The sequence below is a fragment of the Martes martes genome (genome assembly GCF_963455335.1).
Source record: "Martes martes genome assembly, chromosome: 6".
NCBI classification, from domain to species: Eukaryota; Metazoa; Chordata; class Mammalia; order Carnivora; family Mustelidae; genus Martes; species Martes martes.
The window spans coordinates 58,039,863-58,060,127 of record NC_137893.1 but is presented as its reverse complement, the minus strand read 5'-3'; the positions used below and the strand labels follow the sequence as shown (position 1 = coordinate 58,060,127).

Here is a 20,265-nt window from a genome sequence, read left to right as displayed (position 1 = left end):
TTTCATGATTATGATTTCTTATTTTATTTGTGTTGGATATTGTGTTTGAACTTGTATCAACATAGTAGTGCCTAGCACATTTAGCTCAGTAAATAATTCATAAATGAATCCACTCAATGCTTTGTGAATTTTAAATCACAGTTTTTCTTGATTTTTAACCAAGATAAGCTACTGAAATTAACAGGAAAATATTATTTAGCAACACCATCAATTTAATACTGGGTTAATACTATATTTTTCCAATAAGGATTACTATGGCAAATGAACTTTTGGTTCTGATAAATAAAAAGCTGCCACTGAAGTTTTCAGTCAGAAGTGTGGCCCTTTGCCCACGCTCCATCCTTCTAGAAGAGCAATCATCAAAACAGAATACAAATAAGCAAAACTTTTCTCCCAAAATGTCAGACATTGTGGTTTTAGAAAATAAGCAGATACTTTATTCCCACATTTCAGTGTCCATTTAGATTCTTTTAAATGCATTTCATTTCCATCCACAAAAAGCGACTATATTCTTTTCGAGGGATAAAAACAAGTGTGTGATGTTTTGTGGTTTACTAAATATGGTGGCAGAGAGAACATCTTAAAAAGTAGGTTGCAAAATTTTCCCAGTATAAATTGTTAATCACTACCTCCTGCCCCCAGTCTTTGGCCAGAATTTTCTTATTGAGAATCCTTTGATGGATCTTATTCTGACTTCTGACATATTTTGTTTCACTATATAAATGTTTATGTTTACTTGAACCCTTGTATTCAGGCCAAAGAGTCACAGAGAATAATTAAATTTCACTTCAGTAATGACAGTAGGACACATTGATGGCTAGAGAAAACCATTGTGTTCCTGTTATGCTAAGTAAAATAATTTAAAATTCAGAAATACTTTTTAATTTGGTAATAAAAAAATCTTAAAAATAGGGAATGACTAGTAGTTTGGCCATCTGGATTTAGATTTAAAACTAACCTCTGAGTGGCTTTCTGCTAGTGTTAGGGATGGAGAATCTTGTTAAGATGTAGAATTGGAACCAACATTGGTACTTAATATACAGATAATTTGCTTTTGCATGGAATGAGACTAAATCAACTGAATCTGAATTAAAAAATCTTTCAAGAAACTCTTTTACATGGTTGTAGAGGCTTTACAACAGTTAGAAATGGGCTCGAGAATTAGTTCCATACTTACACAGGATAGGCCAAGTGTAAGTGTGGCATGCAGGATATTCAATAAAGAACTTCAACCGACCTTTCCAACTTCAGCTTTCCCTCCATCCTTCCATGTCCCCAGGTTCAAACCCTGATTTCCCAGTTTGTAGCCCATTCCTAGACTGTCAGTGCCATGAGAGTAGTGCTGGCTCTTTTTCACTGTTCTTTTCCCAATGCATGGCACGTTGTAGCTTCCTCATGGTTTGCGTTGTTTTGTTTTCGTGTTTTTGAAAGAGTGAATGTATTCTGTTTGTTTTCTAGCCTCTCTGTTTTCACTTAAGGGGTGGTGTCTGCTAGGGAATGTCTTTTTACCAGTTTTTTCATTTTTGAGCTCTCCTCTTCCTCAAGGAATGAAGTCATCTATAAACTACCTCTCCCTCCCCCACTATCCTAAAACTAGAAGTCATCTCTTCTTCTTTGGAACTGTATGACATTTAATGTGTGTGTGTGTGTGTGTATTTAATTCCCAAATTAAAATATAGTGCAGACACCATTATATAATATTATATTTTATATTATATAAATATTATATATTAGAAATATAAAATAAGCCTATATATATATTATATATATATATATATAATGTAGTATCCGTACTTTCTTTTGCCATAGTTACTTATGTGCATATCTTACCCCTTTGCTATATTGAGGACAGGATCCCTGTTTGCCATTTAATTTCCTAATGTTCATTTTTTTTTTTTGTGGAATATAGAGGAAAATAAATAAAATAGTTGGAGAAAGAATTGATTCTACTACTAACGCAGAACCAAGATTTTCTCCTCCAACTGTATAGAAAAGAGCTTCTGCTACAGATAACTATATTGTGGAAAGAATTATCCCAAAGCAGCCATGCGGTTTTCCATCCCTCTTTCAAGTTTCTCTTTCTGCATTACTGAACATCTTCTTCATGTTGGCCAATGCAGTTTAAATGTCTTTATGTTGGCTTTGGACTATCCTTAAACTTTCTCTTCTAATCACAGTTGCTGTTGAACCTGGAGCATTACTGTGATTTTCCTGAATGATGCCATGGAAAAACCGTTGGCTTTGGGGTGTGGGTCTTTGATCTGTTTCTCTCATTAACCAAGTAATCTTGTACATATAATGGCTTATCTCTCTCTCCTCCCTAAAATGCTGCGCTGGGTGAGGACAATTCCTAAGTTTTCTCCTGCCTCTTGAGAGTTATAATGTAATTCCTTTGGAGATTTGGATAGTAATTGGATTTTAGCCTTTTAGATCCACCTACCTCCCTGAGAATTAGGTTTAATTACCCAGGTGTGGGGGCTAATGTCAGATTGATCTGTTGCAAATCTGAGAAGGATAATATCTTAAAGAAAGATGTATTTCTAGGCCATGCATATCTCAAGATTGGGTGTTTGAAGTCCTTCCTACCCTAGGTGAGAGTGAAGCCTCAACTAGCATGAAAGTTAGAGACTTGGGAACTCTATTGAATTAAATAACCGAATGATTCTCCAAATATAATTCTGACTTTTGTGATTACTCATAGTGCTTGTTGAAAGCTTGGCTAACTGAAAAAGAAGAGGCTTTAAATAAAGTCCAGACGAGCAACTTCAAAGACCAAAAGGAACTAAGTGTCAGCATTCGACGACTGGCTGTAAGTGGTGTCACTGTCAACATCTGTCTTGTAAGCCTGTGACATTTTAGTGTTTTCTGTCATTGGTTAACGTGGTTTAGTGAATACTAAACCACTAGAACACTAGAACACTGCCATGTAATGATCTAGAACCAGGAATCCTAGATTTTGACATTAGTGAACTGCATAGCAAGTAAATTTTACTATAAAATGTATATTTGCATTTCCTGATGAGGGGGCAGGAATATAGAGTCCTTTTAAGAGGGAGTCTTCTAATAAATATTTGAAATACTAGATTTTGAAGGAAGACATGGAAATGAAACGTCAAGCATTGGATCAGCTAAGTGAGATTGGGCAGGATGTGGGTCAATTACTTGATAATCCCAAGGCATCCAAGAAGATCAACAGTGACTCAGAGGAACTAACTCAGAGATGGGATTCTTTGGTTCAGAGACTAGAAGATTCCTCCAACCAGGTACCTTTTGCTTTGGATTGTATGTTGTGCCATGAAGTAGAAATTAAATGTTCAGTTTAGTTTTAGTTTTTATGAAATGAAAGAATAGTAGATAAACTGCAAACTAAAAAGTAGCTTCCTTACACCTGGCTTACTATAAAATTGAGAAATTGACTTGTGAAAAATCTTTAGTTTTCTGAAGTAATTTTTAATAGATCTTCAGAAAATCTAATATCCGGTAAGTTAACTCTTAGTAAACTGATAATGCTTAGACATGAATCCATTAAATCATCTTTAAATCTTAATCTTATTAATTTAAAAATATATATTAGTGATTTGATAAAAAATACAACTTTGGTTTGTACATGGATATTCATAGCATTATTGTTTATAATAGCACAGAAGTGCATCAGCCTAATGTCCCATCCATAGAAGGATGGATTAATGAAGGTGGTATATCCATACAATGGAATATTATTTGAGGGTTAAAAACATGAAGTACTGACACGTGCTACAATGTGAATGAACCTTGAAAATATTATGCAAGTGACGCTTGGGTGGCTCAGTCGTTTAAGTGTCTGCCTTTGGCTCAGGTCATGATCCCAGGTCATGATCCCAGGGTCCTGGGATTGCATCCCGCATGGGGCTCCTTGCTCAGTGGGAAGCCTGCTTCTCCCTCTGCCTTCTATTCCCCCTCCTTGTGCTCATTCTCTCTCTCTGGCAAATAAATAAATAAAATGTTACAAAGAAAATATTATGCTAACCACAAGAAGCTGGTCACAAGATTGAATGCACTGTAATTCTCTCTATGTGAAACACCCCCAATAGGAAAATCCATAGAGATAATAAAAGAGTTTAGTTGTCAGCAGGGCCTGGGGGGAGAGGTGGATGGGCAGGGGTGGACCATTAATGGGTATGGAGTTTCTTTTGGGGAAATGATAAAACTATTCCTCAGTGAGAAGGTGGGGATGGTCGCACAATTCTGAACATACGGTAACCACTGAACGGTGTGCTATTGAAGGGAGAACAGGATGGCATGTGAATTACAGTTCAGTAAAGCTGTAACAAAACAATAAAACGTCTGGGTGATTTATCCTTCAGGTGACTCAGGCTGTGGCAAAACTGGGGATGTCCCAGATTCCTCAGAAGGATCTTTTGGAGACAGTCCGCGTAAGAGAACAAGTAACTACGAAAAGATCTAAGCAAGAACTGCCGCCGCCCCCTCCCCCAAAGAAGAGACAGACTCCTGTGGATGTCGAAGCTAAGAGAAAGTGAGAAGGGATAGAGACCTTTTCCAAATGCACTAGGGCACATCATGTATCTGTACTAATCATTAATCCTATGCAAATTTAGATGTAATTATTATTATGGAAATTCAGTTACTGAACCCCTCACTACCCCTGAGGCTTCTGAGTGTTCTCCTCCATGCTGGCTAAGCATTTGAATGTCTCAGGTGATTGTATTTATCCTGTGTTCAGTCTGGAAAACTGTGTGACAGAACCCCTGCTTCTTCATTTCCCGTGTCTACCTTGGGAGGATAGGACTGCCTGTGATTGCCTGTTCCTTCTTTCTTTCACTGTGAGAATCCTGGCGGTTTGCTTTAGAAAGATCTTCTTATTCTTTGTGCCTCCCTTTCCTCCTCTTGCCAAAAAATACTAAATGCAGGGAAGTCATTCCTTTGTAGTCTCCTTTTTTTCCTCATTCTTTTTTTTCACATTTTCCTCCTTTTTCAATTCTTTTGTCAGATTCATGAACACATTCTTTAAGCTTGGCTTAAAGATCCATCTTTGACATAAAATGTCTTTTTTTTTTTTTTTTTTTTTGGTCTTATTGATTCAGAGGAAACTCAGGCTCTTTAGAAAAGGACTAATCCCATCTGATAGAAATTGAGCATCTATATGGCAGCTACGCTGTGGAGCTGGGCTGTGTGACACCCCGGTAATAGACCTCACCTGCCCCAGAGCAGCCGAGCTGTAAATCAGCCCTTCTAGTCTCTCCCTTCTACGGGAGAATCCCGGTGCTGGGATAAATGGGCAATTATTTGGGGTCTGAATAAAAATGATATGATTTCTCCAATGTAGCTTCTGTTAGATGAAGCAGGATTCCAATTTTACTGGATGCTTTTCATTTTGATAATAAGGCTGTGTTTCGGGGCACCTGGGTGGCTCAGTGGGTTAAAGCCTCTGCCTTTGGCTCAGGTCATGATCTCAGGGTCCTAGGATCGAGCTCCACATCCAGCTCTCTGCTCAGCGGGATGCCTGCTTTCCCCTCTCTCTCTGCCTGCCTCTCTGCCTACTTGTGATCTCTGTCTGTCAAATAAATAAAAAAAAAAAAAAAAAAAAAAAAGCTGTGTTTCTGCCTCCTACCAGCCTCTCCTTGCTGGGGCTGGAGGACCCCCAAGGTGCAGGCGGCAGCTGCGGACACTTTGCTTGTTGGGGCCAAGGCAGCATAGGAAGAAGAGGCTCCTGATGTGAATATTGCCATAGGTCTTTTCTTCCCCGAGTGTTTATTTTCTGCCCAGTAGATCTGGCCGTGTCTCTCTGGTGCTGACTTGGTGCATTTGGAAGCAGGGAACGTTGTAAAAGACTAAGGGTGCAGAGCTATAAAATCTCACACATGGGCCTGTTGTAGAGTGTGCCTTCTGCTGCAGCAAACAGAATCCTGTACCAAAGCTGACCTCAACAATGAGGTCATCGATTCTCTCACATCGATTCTCTTATAGGAAGTCCGGAGACAGGGCATTTGGATGGGATGGTGGGGCTCAGCCTCCTACCATTCATTGGGCCTTTCCCAGGATGTTGCCTTTCACCATCATGCATGTCCTCTTGTGCTCCCAAGAAACTGCTGGAGTACTGAGAAGAACATCCTTGTAGATCCTGATATGTATGTAGGAAGGGCAGTTTTTCCTTATTTGACTTTTTTTTTCTTTTTTTTTCCAATCAGGGAGAAAGATCTTGCCTAGAAGGCATTGGTTAACTTTCCCCGTGGTCTCACTGGCCAGGATTCAGTCATTGCCCCAGCCTGGGTGCACAGGAGGTTGAGACTGTTTGGCTTCTTTGGTCTCTGTAATTGCGTTCTAGGGGAGTTGGACCACAGAGGAAAGTTGGGGAGGGGAGTGTCTGTTGGTTGGGCAACCAACTGAGTACCATAGTCTTCCAGTCCATGATTTGATTGATGCAGTTAATTCCTGGACAAATAGAAGCTTTTGTATGTCCAGTTCATTGTGATAGAGGGCAGTGAGATCTCATTATTAGGTTATTTTTACAGGGAGCCCAAGTCCCTCCCCTTCACGACTACCCATGAGTGCTAATTCTGCTTTTTGGGGCGATATAGAGTCTCACCAGCTCTCTTCACTATAACACCTCATCATTATGGGAGGGGGTTTCATGTTCCCATTTCTGTGGGCCTTCAGAGTAAAGTCTCCTTAACCATTGTGAGTGTGACATGCCTTCCAGACCCTTTAATGCCATCAATCTCCTGTAGAAACTATTAGCTTGTCTTAAAATGGGCTGTCAGAGCAGGTGTGAGCTCAGTACAATTTATGAAACCAGCTTCAGAAATGGCAGTTTACTTCCCCCTGCTCTTCTCTTGGTGCTGCCGGTGACTGTGTTTATCAGCTTAAGCTATGGAGGGACAAGTCTTTCCTATGATGGGGATCTTTGTTAACGCGACCTGAGACCATTGCCGCTCTGTAAAAACCAAATAGTCATAATTCACCAGAAACACTTGCAGGTCTTTCCCCCAAATTTGGAATCAGACAACCTGTGCTCATCTTAAAGTTCCTAAAAATCCCTAGGAGTTGTTTTGATGAGTCCTGTGGGTAGAGTCCTGGGGAGGAGGACCCACCAAGCTCTACCAGCTATAGCTTTGGAGCCTGGGGCCATTATTTCAAACCTCCATGAGCTCCATTTCTCTGGCATTAAAAGGGATAATAATAGTCTGGGCATCTCAGGATTGTTGTGAGGATTACTTGAGTTAAGTATGCACACAGAACACTTAGCAAAGGGCCTGGTACGTGGCCAGCAATCAGGGAGTGCTCCCCTCTTGCCCCTGCTCATGGTGGTTTCCACAGGCCTTTTCGGGTTTGTCCCCTTTTTCCTTCCATCCTCATGTCTCTGTTCTGGGTCCTGGGACTACCACAGCCTGCTTTCCTCTGGTCTTGTCTCTCTTTATTCTTTCTGTGCAGTGTGCTCTAGAAGATGAACACAGTCATGCCAGTCCTGTGTTTTCAAGCCTTCACCTGCTCTCTGTTGCCCTTTGGTTGTGACCAGACTCCTTAATCTGTCTTGCAGAGCCTTCCAGGAGTGGGTTGGTGTGGCTCTCTGCCACGCTGGCAGTGGTCCTTGCCTGCCTAGTGTTCACTGTTCCAGCCACGCCTAGCCACTTGCTGTTCTCAGTGTGGTTCTCCTCCTCTTTGTTCTCCCTTTGCAAGGAAAACTCCCAGGCATAGTACCGCTGTTGTGCTCCAGGAAGCCATCCCTCCCTGACTGAATTAGGAGCCATTACTGTGAATTCCTGGCATTAGCACCTGGTGCATTCTCTTGTGATTTACCTGTACTTTCCATTGCCCCAACGAGACAGAAGCACCATGAAGGCTGGGATTGTGTCTGAGTTACCTTCATATCAAGAGCCCAGTACATACACTGAACTCAGTAATTATGTGCAATTAAAGGAGGCATTAACTTTAAGAATATCTGTACCTGCTTTTTCCTTTTATTTTCCAATCAAATCTTTTCCATTATCCAAGGGAGTTTATAAAAATGAAAATGATTTCTTACAAAGTTTAAAGTTATTCAGTTATTTAAAAATTATTTATTAACGTGACAATATTATTCCTCTTTTCAAACTTTGAATGTAAATGTGTGCTTTTACTTTGCCTGGTTACTCTATGTCTATGATGCCTTTTTTTTTTTTTTGGAGGCATATTTAGAACATGTGTCTGGTGGGTGTTTTGATGGCTCTGTATCTTGAGCCAAGTGAAACAACAGAAGAATAGGAATGACAAACAGTAACATCTGAATCTTAAATCAGGTTTGATGCTGTAAGTGCAGAGCTGTTGAACTGCATTTTGAAATCAAAGACTGCCATTCAGGCTGCAGAGATGAAAGGGTATAAGAAGATGCAAGAGACTTCAGAAATGAAAAAGAAGTTGAAGGTAAAACATAAAACAAAAATATCCTTGTGAATAAAATATTTCACTGAGGGTTTGATTTGCTGTTGACATAAAGGTGTGATGGGATCCAAAGGCTTTCTGTAAAATAAATGTAGCTGTAAGGTAGCTTTTAGAACATTGTAGTAAATTGTGAATCAGTCAGGCTGGCTGGCAGTCAGATCCCTGTGTGGAGGGAGGAATTTTTTTGCCCCTTTCCCTCTAACTTCTGAGATGTGCAGGACGGAATGGTTGTAAGGTGTGATCCAGTTATTAGTATTATTTTTAACCATGATTAGGTCTCCCTTAATCTAGTCCCTAATAATGTCTATGAATTTGTGTATGCTGAAGATATTTTGCACTCTGAATACAACAAATAATTTCAAATCTCAAAATCCCTTCAATATACCTTCTTTAGGAAAGAGACATATTTAAAAAAAATAAACACTGTGAAAATGTATAGGATCTTAACTCTGCTACTTTGTACCTCATGCGTGTTACTGTAAATTGTGACAGGAGATTGTAGTGACTTAAGTCTTTGGTGTTCATTAGGTGTGTGTGCATCCTTTCACGAAGTGTTTGGACATGTAGAGCAAGTGTGTATGTAGTCCTGTCTACGTCGGTGACCGAGTTCGTGAAGAGTTTGGAGAACATTTCCAAAACGAGATGTGTGTAAATATCAGGGATGTAAGCCAGAAAGCGGTGTTCCCATGGGGGTTGAGAGGAGCCCAGGACTGTGGTGGTCTCTGTGTTTACTGGGGAAATCCAGAGGGTGAGGTAGCCCCACACTGGGACCGGAAGGCCCTTGCTTGGAGCTGGGTGGGAAGGCCCAGCCGGCAGGGGTGCCCTGAGCAGAGACATGGAAGTAGACACCTGGATTGTGCTAGTTTTTGTTGTTGTTCTGTTTAGTGCCAGGTGTGTGTGTAAGATAGTAGAGAGTTCAGGTTGGAGAGGCGGTTTGGAGTCAGACCCCAGTTGACTTACGTTTGGGTTTGAAGTTCGGACCGACTCCTATCCTGTCCTTGCATTGTCAGAGCTTTATTTAGAGGTCACCGTTGACCGTTGGTTTTCAGAACCAAAGGATGGATTTGTTTGCTCCTCCAACCCGCTGCCTCTGCAGCATTTGCCACCGTTCACCCTTCCTTTCTTCTTATACTCTCACAGCCCTTGGCTTCTGTGGCCAGTGATGCTTCTAAAATAGTCTGATCAGGTGGCTTCCATGGTGGTAGCTAACTAATGGCTTCCCACTGCAATGGGGTTGAAATCCACATGGCCCTGACGTGCGCCCGGAGCTTCAGCCCTCCCGAATCCTGCTCTTTGCTCACTTCCCTGCCTTCACCACATGTGCTGTTTTCCATGCTAAGAATGGCCCTTATTAAGCCTTTGTGCTGTGTGGCTGAAAAACCCTCCACTCCAGCCAGTAAGCCTCTTTTAGCCTCATTAGGAAGATTTAAGTGGTTCATCTCTGGACTTCCATGTTGCTTTGACCGCACCTCTGTGAAAGCCCTTATTACATTTATGTCATTATTTGTTTCTATGCCTGCCTGCGAGTGCTTAGAAGAAGTGAGGATAATTTCCCATTGAACCCTCTATTTTCAGCACTCAGCAAAGTTCTTGGCTGATGGAAGGAGGGAATGATGGCTGTGGAAAGGGGGATGTGGGAGGCTGTTAGCCTAGAAGCACCGTTATCTGAGCCCTCTGTATGGGGAATAGCTGTGTTGCATCATTTCGCAGGCTTCTCACAGTGCTGAAAAACCAATAGATGAGATTAATGAGCATTTAACAGCCGGATTCTCAAAGGCAGAGAATGTGGAACTTACAGTGATCTTTATGGAACAAGTTCCAGAAAATATTAATGAGTTAAATTCCATCCTGTGACGTAGAAACAGTTTTACTCCTAGATTTTTTTACTATAATATTCGAAGGGATAAGAATAAGGACTGTTTTTTAGTGTGAGGCATGATTGGAAGTTCCCATGTTTTCCTTTAATATCTATAAGTTCACTTATTTTGTTGTTTTCGACAAGTAGTGATAGATGCCGGGAGGATTGGAAAAATGTAAAATGAAGAAAAGTTAACCATCACTTTAATCTCTAATTTTTCTTGCAAATTGGGGAAAGAGCAGCTTAATTGTGTGTTAGTAAAGGACTACCTTGTTCCAAATGATGCCACACATGGGTGGAGAATCCCTCATTCAATCTGTCATCACCACAAATCAATTTGCATAGAACAGGCAATAATTCTTCTCTACTTTGGTGACTTTTTGCATGGATACTTAGTTTAACAAAACAAGTGGTGTTTCTTTGAATCTCTTGTTATTTCTTCATCCTTGACTATAAAATAGTCACATTAAAGTTATACAGATCAAAGTAGGACAGTCTATTGGATAGTGCTTATATGTACAGAAGTTAGAAGTGGGATTCTTCTCTGGGTTGTCTGGTTGAAATGATATGGTTGCCTTGGAAGTTTTGATTGTGTTCTTATGGGCCCTGTTTGCATAGTTAATTTGATCAGTTGTGAATTGAGGAGTGGGAGAAATTTCAAATACTGTTTATGCGTACACGTGTGTGTATGTCTTCATGATTTTGTTCAACCCTTCTTACTAGTTCTGGAAAGCTTTTGTCTTCCTTGCCTTTGAGATACTAGGGACATTGAGAATATTAAACCATAGAGACATAAATATTAAAATTAAGAGCCACTCTTCAAACTTGAGGAACAAAATGCTTTAGTTTGGGTCCCAAAGCATATCATCATAGTTTAAAATTATGTATGAACTATGCTTGTGGTTGAAGTTTACATTAGATCCTAAACTTAATATAATACCAACAAATAATATCGAGGCTCAAATGGTTCTATTTTTCTTGTTAATTAATTTTTGCCCAGTGATCTCTGTCATAGAATATTCAGCTCATTTCACTTGAACAGTTATTTTTATTGTGTGGCATAAACACTGAGGTTATGTATACAAATAGATATCCTGGATCTAAAACACTAATTTTAATTGTTTCCTCCTTTTTAAATTAATTGCTTCCTCTTGATAGGAAATCACAATTGTACAATTTTTTTCTTTTTAAAAGTAATCAAAGTTTTTTTTTTTTAAGTAATCAAAGTTTTATGTTATTTGTTTAAATTTGCCTTTTGAAATTTAATCAGCTTGAGAATTCTGTAGGGTAGCTTGGAATTGCATAGTTTGTCGTGCAGTATTTTTCCTATGTCAACTTTGACTATAACACCGAAAGAGAATGTGAGAGGGACACAAACCCTGAAACTTACAATAATGTGAACATTTCATTCATTGAGAAGAAAGTTTGCGGTATTCTTATATTAGAATTTTATTTCCAGGGATTGGAAAAAGAACAGACAGAAAGAAGCCCCAGACTGGATGAATTAAACCAAACAGGACAAATCCTTTTGGAGCAAATGGGGAAAGGTGAGACCCTTGATTATTTTCTTTAATGTGTTTTAGATGGTAGCATTGAATAATTACAGTTTGACAAATTATACATTTATTTTGCACCGTAGCCTTTCTTCCTTTTTTTTTTCCCCCCTAAAAAAGTGGTTTTCGAAATTGTTTTGGGTAACAGAATCTTTTTTCAAATGAAATCCTATGCGCTGAAGCTGTTCTGTAAAACAGATAAAAGAGAAGATGTTCTGCTTTTATAGAGAGTTAGACAACCTAAAACTCTGATAGCTTAGCAGAGCAGTTGAAGATTGCCGTGGAAGATTTTAAAATCTCCTTCCTTAGGGTTATATATTGGGATTTTGTTTTGAAGAGGGGGGGCAGCAGAAAATTTTACTTTTGTGATATTTGGGAAATGAAGTTACATTAAGGTAAATTCATTAAGGTTATTAGATTTTTGATCGCTTCCAAATTAATATGTTAATTTACTGCAGGTATCTTTTTATACTTAAATTTGATAAGGTGTTACTTGTATTTGAAATTTCTACCTGTATTTAAGGACTTTTTTTCCTTTGCCATCAGCCCTCAGTGACTCAGGGGAGTGGAAAGATGAATATTTTTGCTGTCAGTTTTGCATATGATACTTTCTTTGGTCTAGCTCTGAAAGACATTTCTTGTGAGTCCTGTGCCTTATTCCAGTGATGGTAAATGCTTTGGAGGTCTTCTGCAATATTCTTTGACATAAGCCACAGATACCCAAGGCAGAATTAGGAATATTAGTTCAACAAGAATCTTCAGGGAGTGATTTTCAGTCTTTCTATTTTTTAACTTTTTGTTCTGGAAAATATAAATAATGTACGACACAAACAGAATAGTGTAATGAAACTCCTTGTAGCAATTACCCAGCTTCAGTAATTAATGATATTCTGCCTTTCTTGAATTATTTATACCTCTACGTATTCCTCACGCCCTTGTTATTATTATTATTGTTTATAGTTTTTTAAAAAGCAAAATTTACAGGGAACCTGGGTGGCTCAGTCAGTTAAATGTCTGACTCTTGATTTCAGCTCAGGTCATAACCTCAGGATTGAGCCCCGCATTGGGCTCCTAGATCAGCAGGGAGTCTGCTTGTCGCTCTCCTCCTGCCCTCTGTCCCCACCACTCATGTACCTCGCCTCTCTAAAATGAATAATTAAATCTTTTTAAAAAGAGAAAGTAAAATTTACTTACATTGAAATACATGGAATTTAATTGTGCTGTTTTGACAAGCCCATACCCACATAACAGTATATAGAAAAATTCCATCTCTCCAGAAAGTTCCCTGGTGTCCCTTATGGTTCAGTCATCTTCTCCCTAAAATCACATTTTTAAAAACTTTAGATTATTTTTACCTCTGCTTTTAAAAAATTTGTAAATAAATTATGCATACACACACACACACACACACACACACACACAAACTATGGGCACACACACATGCACACATTTTTACACAAAAATATGGGTGTGTCCATATATGTCCGTTTATTTGGAAATTATTCAAATATACCACTATCAATCCATAGATGTTAGTACAGCTCAATTTATTTCTTTTTTAAAAATATAAATAGAGGGGATATTTATGGGTATTTTAATTCAAAAATCCTCCTGGCTCAGTATCTTAGTTACCCTGTGTGGGAGTACCCCACTTGGAAATTACTCTTTCAAAAATTTCTTTAAAGAGATCTAGAGAGGGCTGCCTCAGTGGCTCAGTGGGTTAAAGCCTCTGCTTTCAGCTCAGGTCATGATCCTCAGGGTCCTGGGATTGAGCCCCGCATCGGGCTCTCTGCTCAGCAGGGAGCCTGCTTCCTCCTCTCTTTCTCTGCCTGCCTCTCTGCCTACTTGTGATCTCTGTCTGTCAGATAAATAGATGAAATCTTAAAAAAAAAAATAAAGAGATCTAGAGATACAGAAAGACCATAATTTCCCTGGAGATGCCGATTCTTTTGAGAATTACAGTAAATTGTGTGTTGAATTTATGTCAGTTACAATCATAGGTTCTTACTTGTACATCAACATTGCAGTTGGGGAACCAGGCTTTTTCTGGTGTGAATGTACTTTCACAGTACCTTCATGAGTCGTTTCACAGTCCATTCATGGGTACTTTCAGGAGTCTCGGTATTGAATTTGACCTCATTTCTGCATCAGCTTTTAGATGGTGTGGCAGGATTTGGGTGCTCAGGCTGGTGGGGAAAGCTACCTGGGGGAGAAGTTGGTGAGAGGCGGTGTGTTACAGTGAGAATGGGAGATGGGAGAACTCAGGGTCTCCTACCCTCTTCTAGTTTTGTGTCCCTGGGCGAGTCATGTAATCCATTTGTGTCTTCGCTTCCTCACCCGGAAAGTGAGGCATTCACTAGCGGTACAGCTGTTGTTGCATGCGTTCTCACTGTGAAGAGGCATCTGCAAAAATTCATACTTGGGAAGCTGAGTTCACGTGAAAATGATACTCATGAAATGCCAAGTGCAATATCAGGGAATATGGCATTCATGGCTGTGTAACAGAATGAATTTTGTGACATAATGTAGACCTGCTTAATTTTATGGGAAACCCTTTATATTTTGCATTACCATGTTTTTTTGGAGCATTGGTAGAGGAAATGCATTTATTACAGGATCCCAATTTTATTTATTTATTTTTTAAAGATTTATTTATTTATTTTAGAGAGAGAGAAGTGGGATGGAAGGGCAGAGAGAGAGGGAGAGATATAATTCTGAAGCAGACTCCTTGCTGAGCATGCAGCCTGACATGGGGGCTTGATCCCAGGACCCCGAGACCATGACTCAAGCCAAAATCAAGAGCTCGCTGCTTAACCCACTGAACCACCCAGGCGCCCCCTGATTTTATTTATTTTAAATGACACATTTAGGGTGGGATGGGGACCTGGGCAATGGGGGCGTTGATTTGAATAGGGTGTTTATGTTCTGGGTTTAATTTCTTGCTTTTTGAGGAGGGTCTGTGTCGTGTTAGAGAATAAAAGTGACTTTTAAAAATCTTCCCCACTGTCTTCCCATTTTATCCATTGTTCTAATTCTATAGTATTATATTACTTCTCTCCGTGTGGTTTTAGTGCTGTTAATCCTACTGCTCTTATAAACCAGAAAGCACAGTTGGCTGGTTCTTGCTGCTTTGCACCATACCCCCTGCCATTTCCCCTAAGAAATTTCATATAAACCCTGAAACACAGATAATTAAGATAGAGGAAGTGTTTTTACAGAGTGTAATTTGGCAAGCGTCTGCCTAGGTAAGGCTATAGATAAATGGTTCAGTCCTTTAGAAAACAAGGCCTTGGTAAAACAGGTGTTCCAATAATCATATCATTGATTTCCTCAAACTAGTTCCATCAAAAGCCCTGCCGCAGAGAAGTTTGATGGGACTTTTCTGCCTCTTGCCTTTGAATTATGTTTTGTGGTATCCTGTGAAGCATAAAAAGGTTTTAAACAATGAAATTAGCTGTTTCATTCAACTTTTGTGGCTATTGTATTTGGTTTTCTTGGTTCAGCCTATCTTTTTCCTAGAGATTGTGAACTAATAAGATAATGTAGCTGGAAACTTGGATAATATAGCTTTATGAAATGTTTATTATGACTAGCCTATGGAATTTGATGGTGATCCTATGTTTTGTATATTTTCTTTGATTCCAACAGTAATAGATTGAAAAGTGCAAAGCCAAGTGAAAGTAAGTGGTAGGAATATGTTACGTTTTATTCCTTTTAGATAATTAATAAGATGATGGTCTGTTGATTTGGGCTTTTGATTAGTCATTTAAGACTTGGATGTTTTATCGAAATAGAAAATTTATAACTCAGGATCTCTGGGAGCAAAACAATTAATTTAGGGATATCTGGGTGGTTCAGCCAGTTATGCATCTGCCTTTGACTCGGGTCGTGATCCTGGGGTCCTGGGATGAGTCCGGTGTTGGGCTCCTTGCTCAGTGGAGAGCCTGCCTCCCCTCTGCCTGCCACTCCCCCTGCTTGTGGGTGAGCATTCTCCTTTCTGACAATTAAGTAAATAAAATCTTAAAAAAAAATAAAAGAATTATTTTAAAAGACAAAATAGTTTTCCTTGCCTGATATACAAATTATGCTTTAATTATTACTTGATATCTGTCTAACTTACAATATCTCAAGCTTAGAGGAAGGGAGATTTAAATTTTGATAATTGGTTTGAAGAGGCAAAATGAATGAATTGTAATATATTATAGTGAATAACTACCTTTTACCTGTTTTCTAGATGAGTAGTGATAATTTTCCATCTCATAATTTTATCAGCTTTATCTTCTTTCTTGGTTAGCATAAATTGCCCCGACATGCAAGTGAAGTAGCTGATGTTATTCCTTTGCCCCCTAGAATAGAAATAACGCGACAGAGGCAAAGCCTAGATCCCCATTGCTCAGATGGTTTGTCAGGAAAATGGTGAATTGTTTCATTTATGACCCTTTAGTAGAGATGCATGAACTTGGGCTGTGGTGTGGGTGATTTGCCTGCGTCTCATATGCTATTACCTGTGTGTGATGCTGGCCAGTGAACTTCAGCACGTGAGGTAGGTGATATATTCAAATTACGTCATATCATGTTTGCATTTCTAATTTTCAGTGGATGCAGTGTGCTGTAGTATTTTTAAGATTGCATCGTCTGTGGATCCCAAGGACCTTTTGTTTTATGGCCGCTTTACTCCTCAGAGCTCTCATTACCCTGGATTTCGATTGTATATGTTTACAAAGCACCGTTGTTTTTCTCCCTCCTACTCAAATAATAAAGTTGTTAAGCCCATTCTTTCGACATGCCCGCTCTCCTAAGGGGATAAAGATTCCTTTGTAGATGTCCCATACTTTTTCAGAGTAATTTGCAATGATTTGATGTATTTTATACTTAGGGAAGGACTGCGTTACAACTTATTATTACCTATCACGATTGTTTCTACATTCTTTACCTCTCAAATATATGAGACAAAATTATAGGACTTCAGTAATAAAACAAAATGCCTTTTTTTTCCCTGATGTGTTTCAGAATATCAGAAATTGGTAGATCATCTTACCCCTGCATTGATATTTTGATATTTGCTGGTCCATGTGTGGCATGCCCAGGAGGTTTGCAGACGCCTCTTGGGGCTGGCTGCTGGCCTGATGCTTCTGCACTCACCAGGTTGCCCCCTGTGCTAGTTCTTGCCATTCATTCTGCAATTCCTAGGATGCTGTGGTTGGGTCACCAAAGACTCTTTGGAGCTACTTCCTCCATTGTTCATCCAGCTGTCTTTTCTGTGATAATAGAAGGTTTACCTTCTCACGTTAGACCTTTGGACAGGTCCACAGCATTCACTGCATTTCCCTGGTCCCATCTAGAAGCTGACGGAGAGGTAGGATACACACATTCTTTTTAAAAGTCCATGGCTGCAGCTCCACTAATGTGGCTCTGGGGATAGCATCTTCTCCCGAACGGCCGTTTCAAGCTCCCCCTCTCTCCCACTTTGGTCAGGGAATGAAACATAGTTACTCGTATTGGTATCATTATAATTTTGTTGTTGTGTTACAAGGGACTTAAGGGAGTGATCATTATATGTGACATGGCCTCATTATTTTGAATAGGTTAGAATGTTTATAACAAATTCAAAACCAGTTTTATAATAACATATGAAGCGCCTGCTTATTTTTTTATGTCTGCGTAGAGGGTATTCCTACGGAAGAAATAAAAACTGTGCTGGAGAAGGTGTTCTCAGAATGGAAGGATGTGTCTCAACATTTGGAAGATCTGGCAAGAAAGATTCAGCTACAGGAAGATATAAATACTTACTTTAAGCAGCTTGATGAGCTCGAAAAGACCATAAAGGCGAAAGAGGAGTGGCTGAAACAAAGTTCCTTTTCAGAATCCTCCCAGCAACCCATGCTGAGTTTGAAGGACCCCTTTCAGGTAAAGAGAGAGAACCATCCGGAGCATGAAAGCCTTCTATGCCCAGTCCTGTACTTGAAGAAGATGCCACTTGTGTCCTAAAATTTAGGTGAATTCATCTTCGGTCAGTTCCTTGAGCCTGTTTTCTCTTCCGTAGCGGGAACTGACAGATCTGCTGGGCCTCCAGCCCAGAATTGAAATGGCACGTGCCCGTTGCTCAGCCCTGAAGTCTCGTCCTTCTGCTCCGGATTTTGTCCGGGAGGCCTTCGAGAGCCTTCTGGGCCGCTACCAAGCTGTGCGGCAGGAGTTAGAGCGCGGTCAGCAACAGCTGGAGAAGGGTAAACCCATCCTCTTAGTTTTCTTAGTTGAGGGCTCTGTTGTCTTCTCTTTCAGTTTGCCGTAACATAAAAATCACTCCCCACATGTGGCCAAAGAACACATTCCCTCGTTCTGTACCAGCCACATTCTGTTTTCCTCTCTGCCTGCTACTGCTTGGTGTCTGAAAATATATTCAGAGTAGTTCCCGGATTCACACTTGTTTGGAAAAGTGCAGACAGCTTTCACCTGCTCTAAAATCATGTTTCTAGGAGATAATGATTTTTAAGGAGTTTTTTTTGAAGGGAGCCGTGCCCCTCAGATACTGAAGGAGGTCAGCTATCACCCTTACTAGTAAGGCTAAAAAGAGTGATCGCTTCCTTCTGTTTGCTCAAAATGGTTTTAGCAATACCATCTCCTCTTTGGAAAGATGTCATGTTTCTCTCTCAAAGTCTGAAATTATTTATTTATCTGTTTGTTTGTTTATTGTGGGGGAGGGGCCGAGGGAGACACAGAGAGAGAATCTTAAGCAAGTTCCATGCTGGGCTCAATGGGGTCTCGATCTCACAAGTGTGAGTGGGTGCCTAACTCACTGGGCACCCAGGGGCCCCTCAGAGTCTGAAAAATTTTAAAGAGCTTTTACTTTTGGAATAAACCTGATTTTGGCAAGTTACCTGTTAAATGCTTTGAGAGCTCGTTTCTCATCTGTCCTATTTTTTTCTCCTTAGCTATTGTTTAAGTCGGGAATTGTGTTGTACTATGTAATGTTATGGGTCATGCATGTTTAAAAGCTGTATGTTGAACCATGTCCTTCCTTGTAGCAAATGTAGATTTTGTAATGACTTGTAGGAATCTGTATGGGTCCATGGCAAGCAAATATGTCATGTTGTCTTTCTTCTGGAAAGGCATTTGGACACTATGCTTTTTTGTTCACTGAATTCAGTTAACCTAGAGTGTAAAATAAATGTTTCAGAGTATTGCTTTTTAAATTTACCCTTATAAAACATGCCTTTGTATAGATCCTTGTCAAAAATAAAGGCATATTTTGTAACAGTAAATTGAAAAAGCAGTACACTGACCCATCTATTTAATGTTACATAATACAACACAGTTCCTGACCTGAAACTGAAAGAAAGTTCTAAATCTATCTTTTTTGTCTTTAATTGTGCTAAAATATATATCTAACATAAGATTTATCATTTTAACCACTTTATTTATGTATTTTTTAAAATTTTATTTATTCAAGTGATCTCTACACCCCGTGTGAGGCTCAAACTCACGACCCTGAGATCGACAGTCACGTGCTCCTCCCCCTGAGCCCGCCAGGCGCCCCATATTTTAACCGTTTGAAGATGTAGAGCTCGGTAGCATTAAATGTATTCATACTGTTGTGCAACCATTCTTCAGAACTTTTTCTTCTTGTGAAGCTGAAACTCTCAACCCCTTAAACAACAGCTCTTCATTTCCTCCTCCCTCCAGCCTTTGGCAACCACCATTCTACTCTCTGTCTGCATGCATTTGACGGTTCTAGATACCTCGTACAAATGGAATCATGTAGCATTTGTTTTTTGTGCCAGGCGTATTTCACTTAGTATTACATCCTCGAAGTTCATCTGTGTGGGTAGCCTGTGTCAGAATTTTCTTCCTTTTTAAGGCTGACTAATATTCTATTGTATGTATTATACCGCATTTTATTTCTCCATTCCTTCGTCGAGGCCCTTTGTCGGTTGTGACTAATGCTGCTAGCTTCTTGACTTCTGCTTCTAGTTGGTTTCACATCTTTGTACTCCACATGGGTTTACTTCCTTTCCGCGCAAGTGTTGCTTGTCTGTGATTTTTACCTTGGTGACTGAAATAGACATCACTCCAGCTGGCTTTTGCAGTCAGGACCTTTCCGAGGACCTGTGATAGCCCGGCGGTGGCGTTCTGTTTAACACCCGGCGCTCTGTAGATGGCGGTTTGTCTGCCCGTTCAAGCTCAGAGGAAGATGGGTGGAGGGGATCTTGATGTTCTTTTATTCTTTGTGTAGCTACTAGGGGAAAGGAGATTAGATGAGACAAAAGAAACATTGTAGTACCATCTTTGGAGAGACATTTCATCATGACCAAATGAAGAAAAAATGATAGCGAGTTAGTTAATATTTCAAACATCAACATCCGCAGGAATGAAGTCACTGTCTGACTCTCTGAAATGCCAATGGAATGATTTATCTTAGCAGCTAACAGAGACCCTTTTAAA

The 20,265-nt window shown here is 39.8% G+C and overlaps 1 protein-coding gene across 2 annotated transcripts in view; it reads left to right on the top strand.

Annotated features, from left to right (window-relative positions):
• UTRN (utrophin) overlaps nt 1-20,265 on the top strand; it is a 498,673-nt gene that overhangs the window by 138,833 nt on the left and 339,575 nt on the right. For both annotated transcript variants that reach the window (XM_080807218.1, XM_080807219.1), the window contains 7 exons: nt 2,702-2,809; nt 3,084-3,263; nt 4,344-4,513; nt 8,274-8,397; nt 11,733-11,820; nt 17,492-17,733; nt 17,870-18,050. In XM_080807218.1, the coding sequence (XP_080663344.1) occupies nt 2,702-2,809; nt 3,084-3,263; nt 4,344-4,513; nt 8,274-8,397; nt 11,733-11,820; nt 17,492-17,733; nt 17,870-18,050 (1,093 nt within the window). The remainder of the gene's footprint in view (nt 1-2,701; nt 2,810-3,083; nt 3,264-4,343; nt 4,514-8,273; nt 8,398-11,732; nt 11,821-17,491; nt 17,734-17,869; nt 18,051-20,265) is intronic.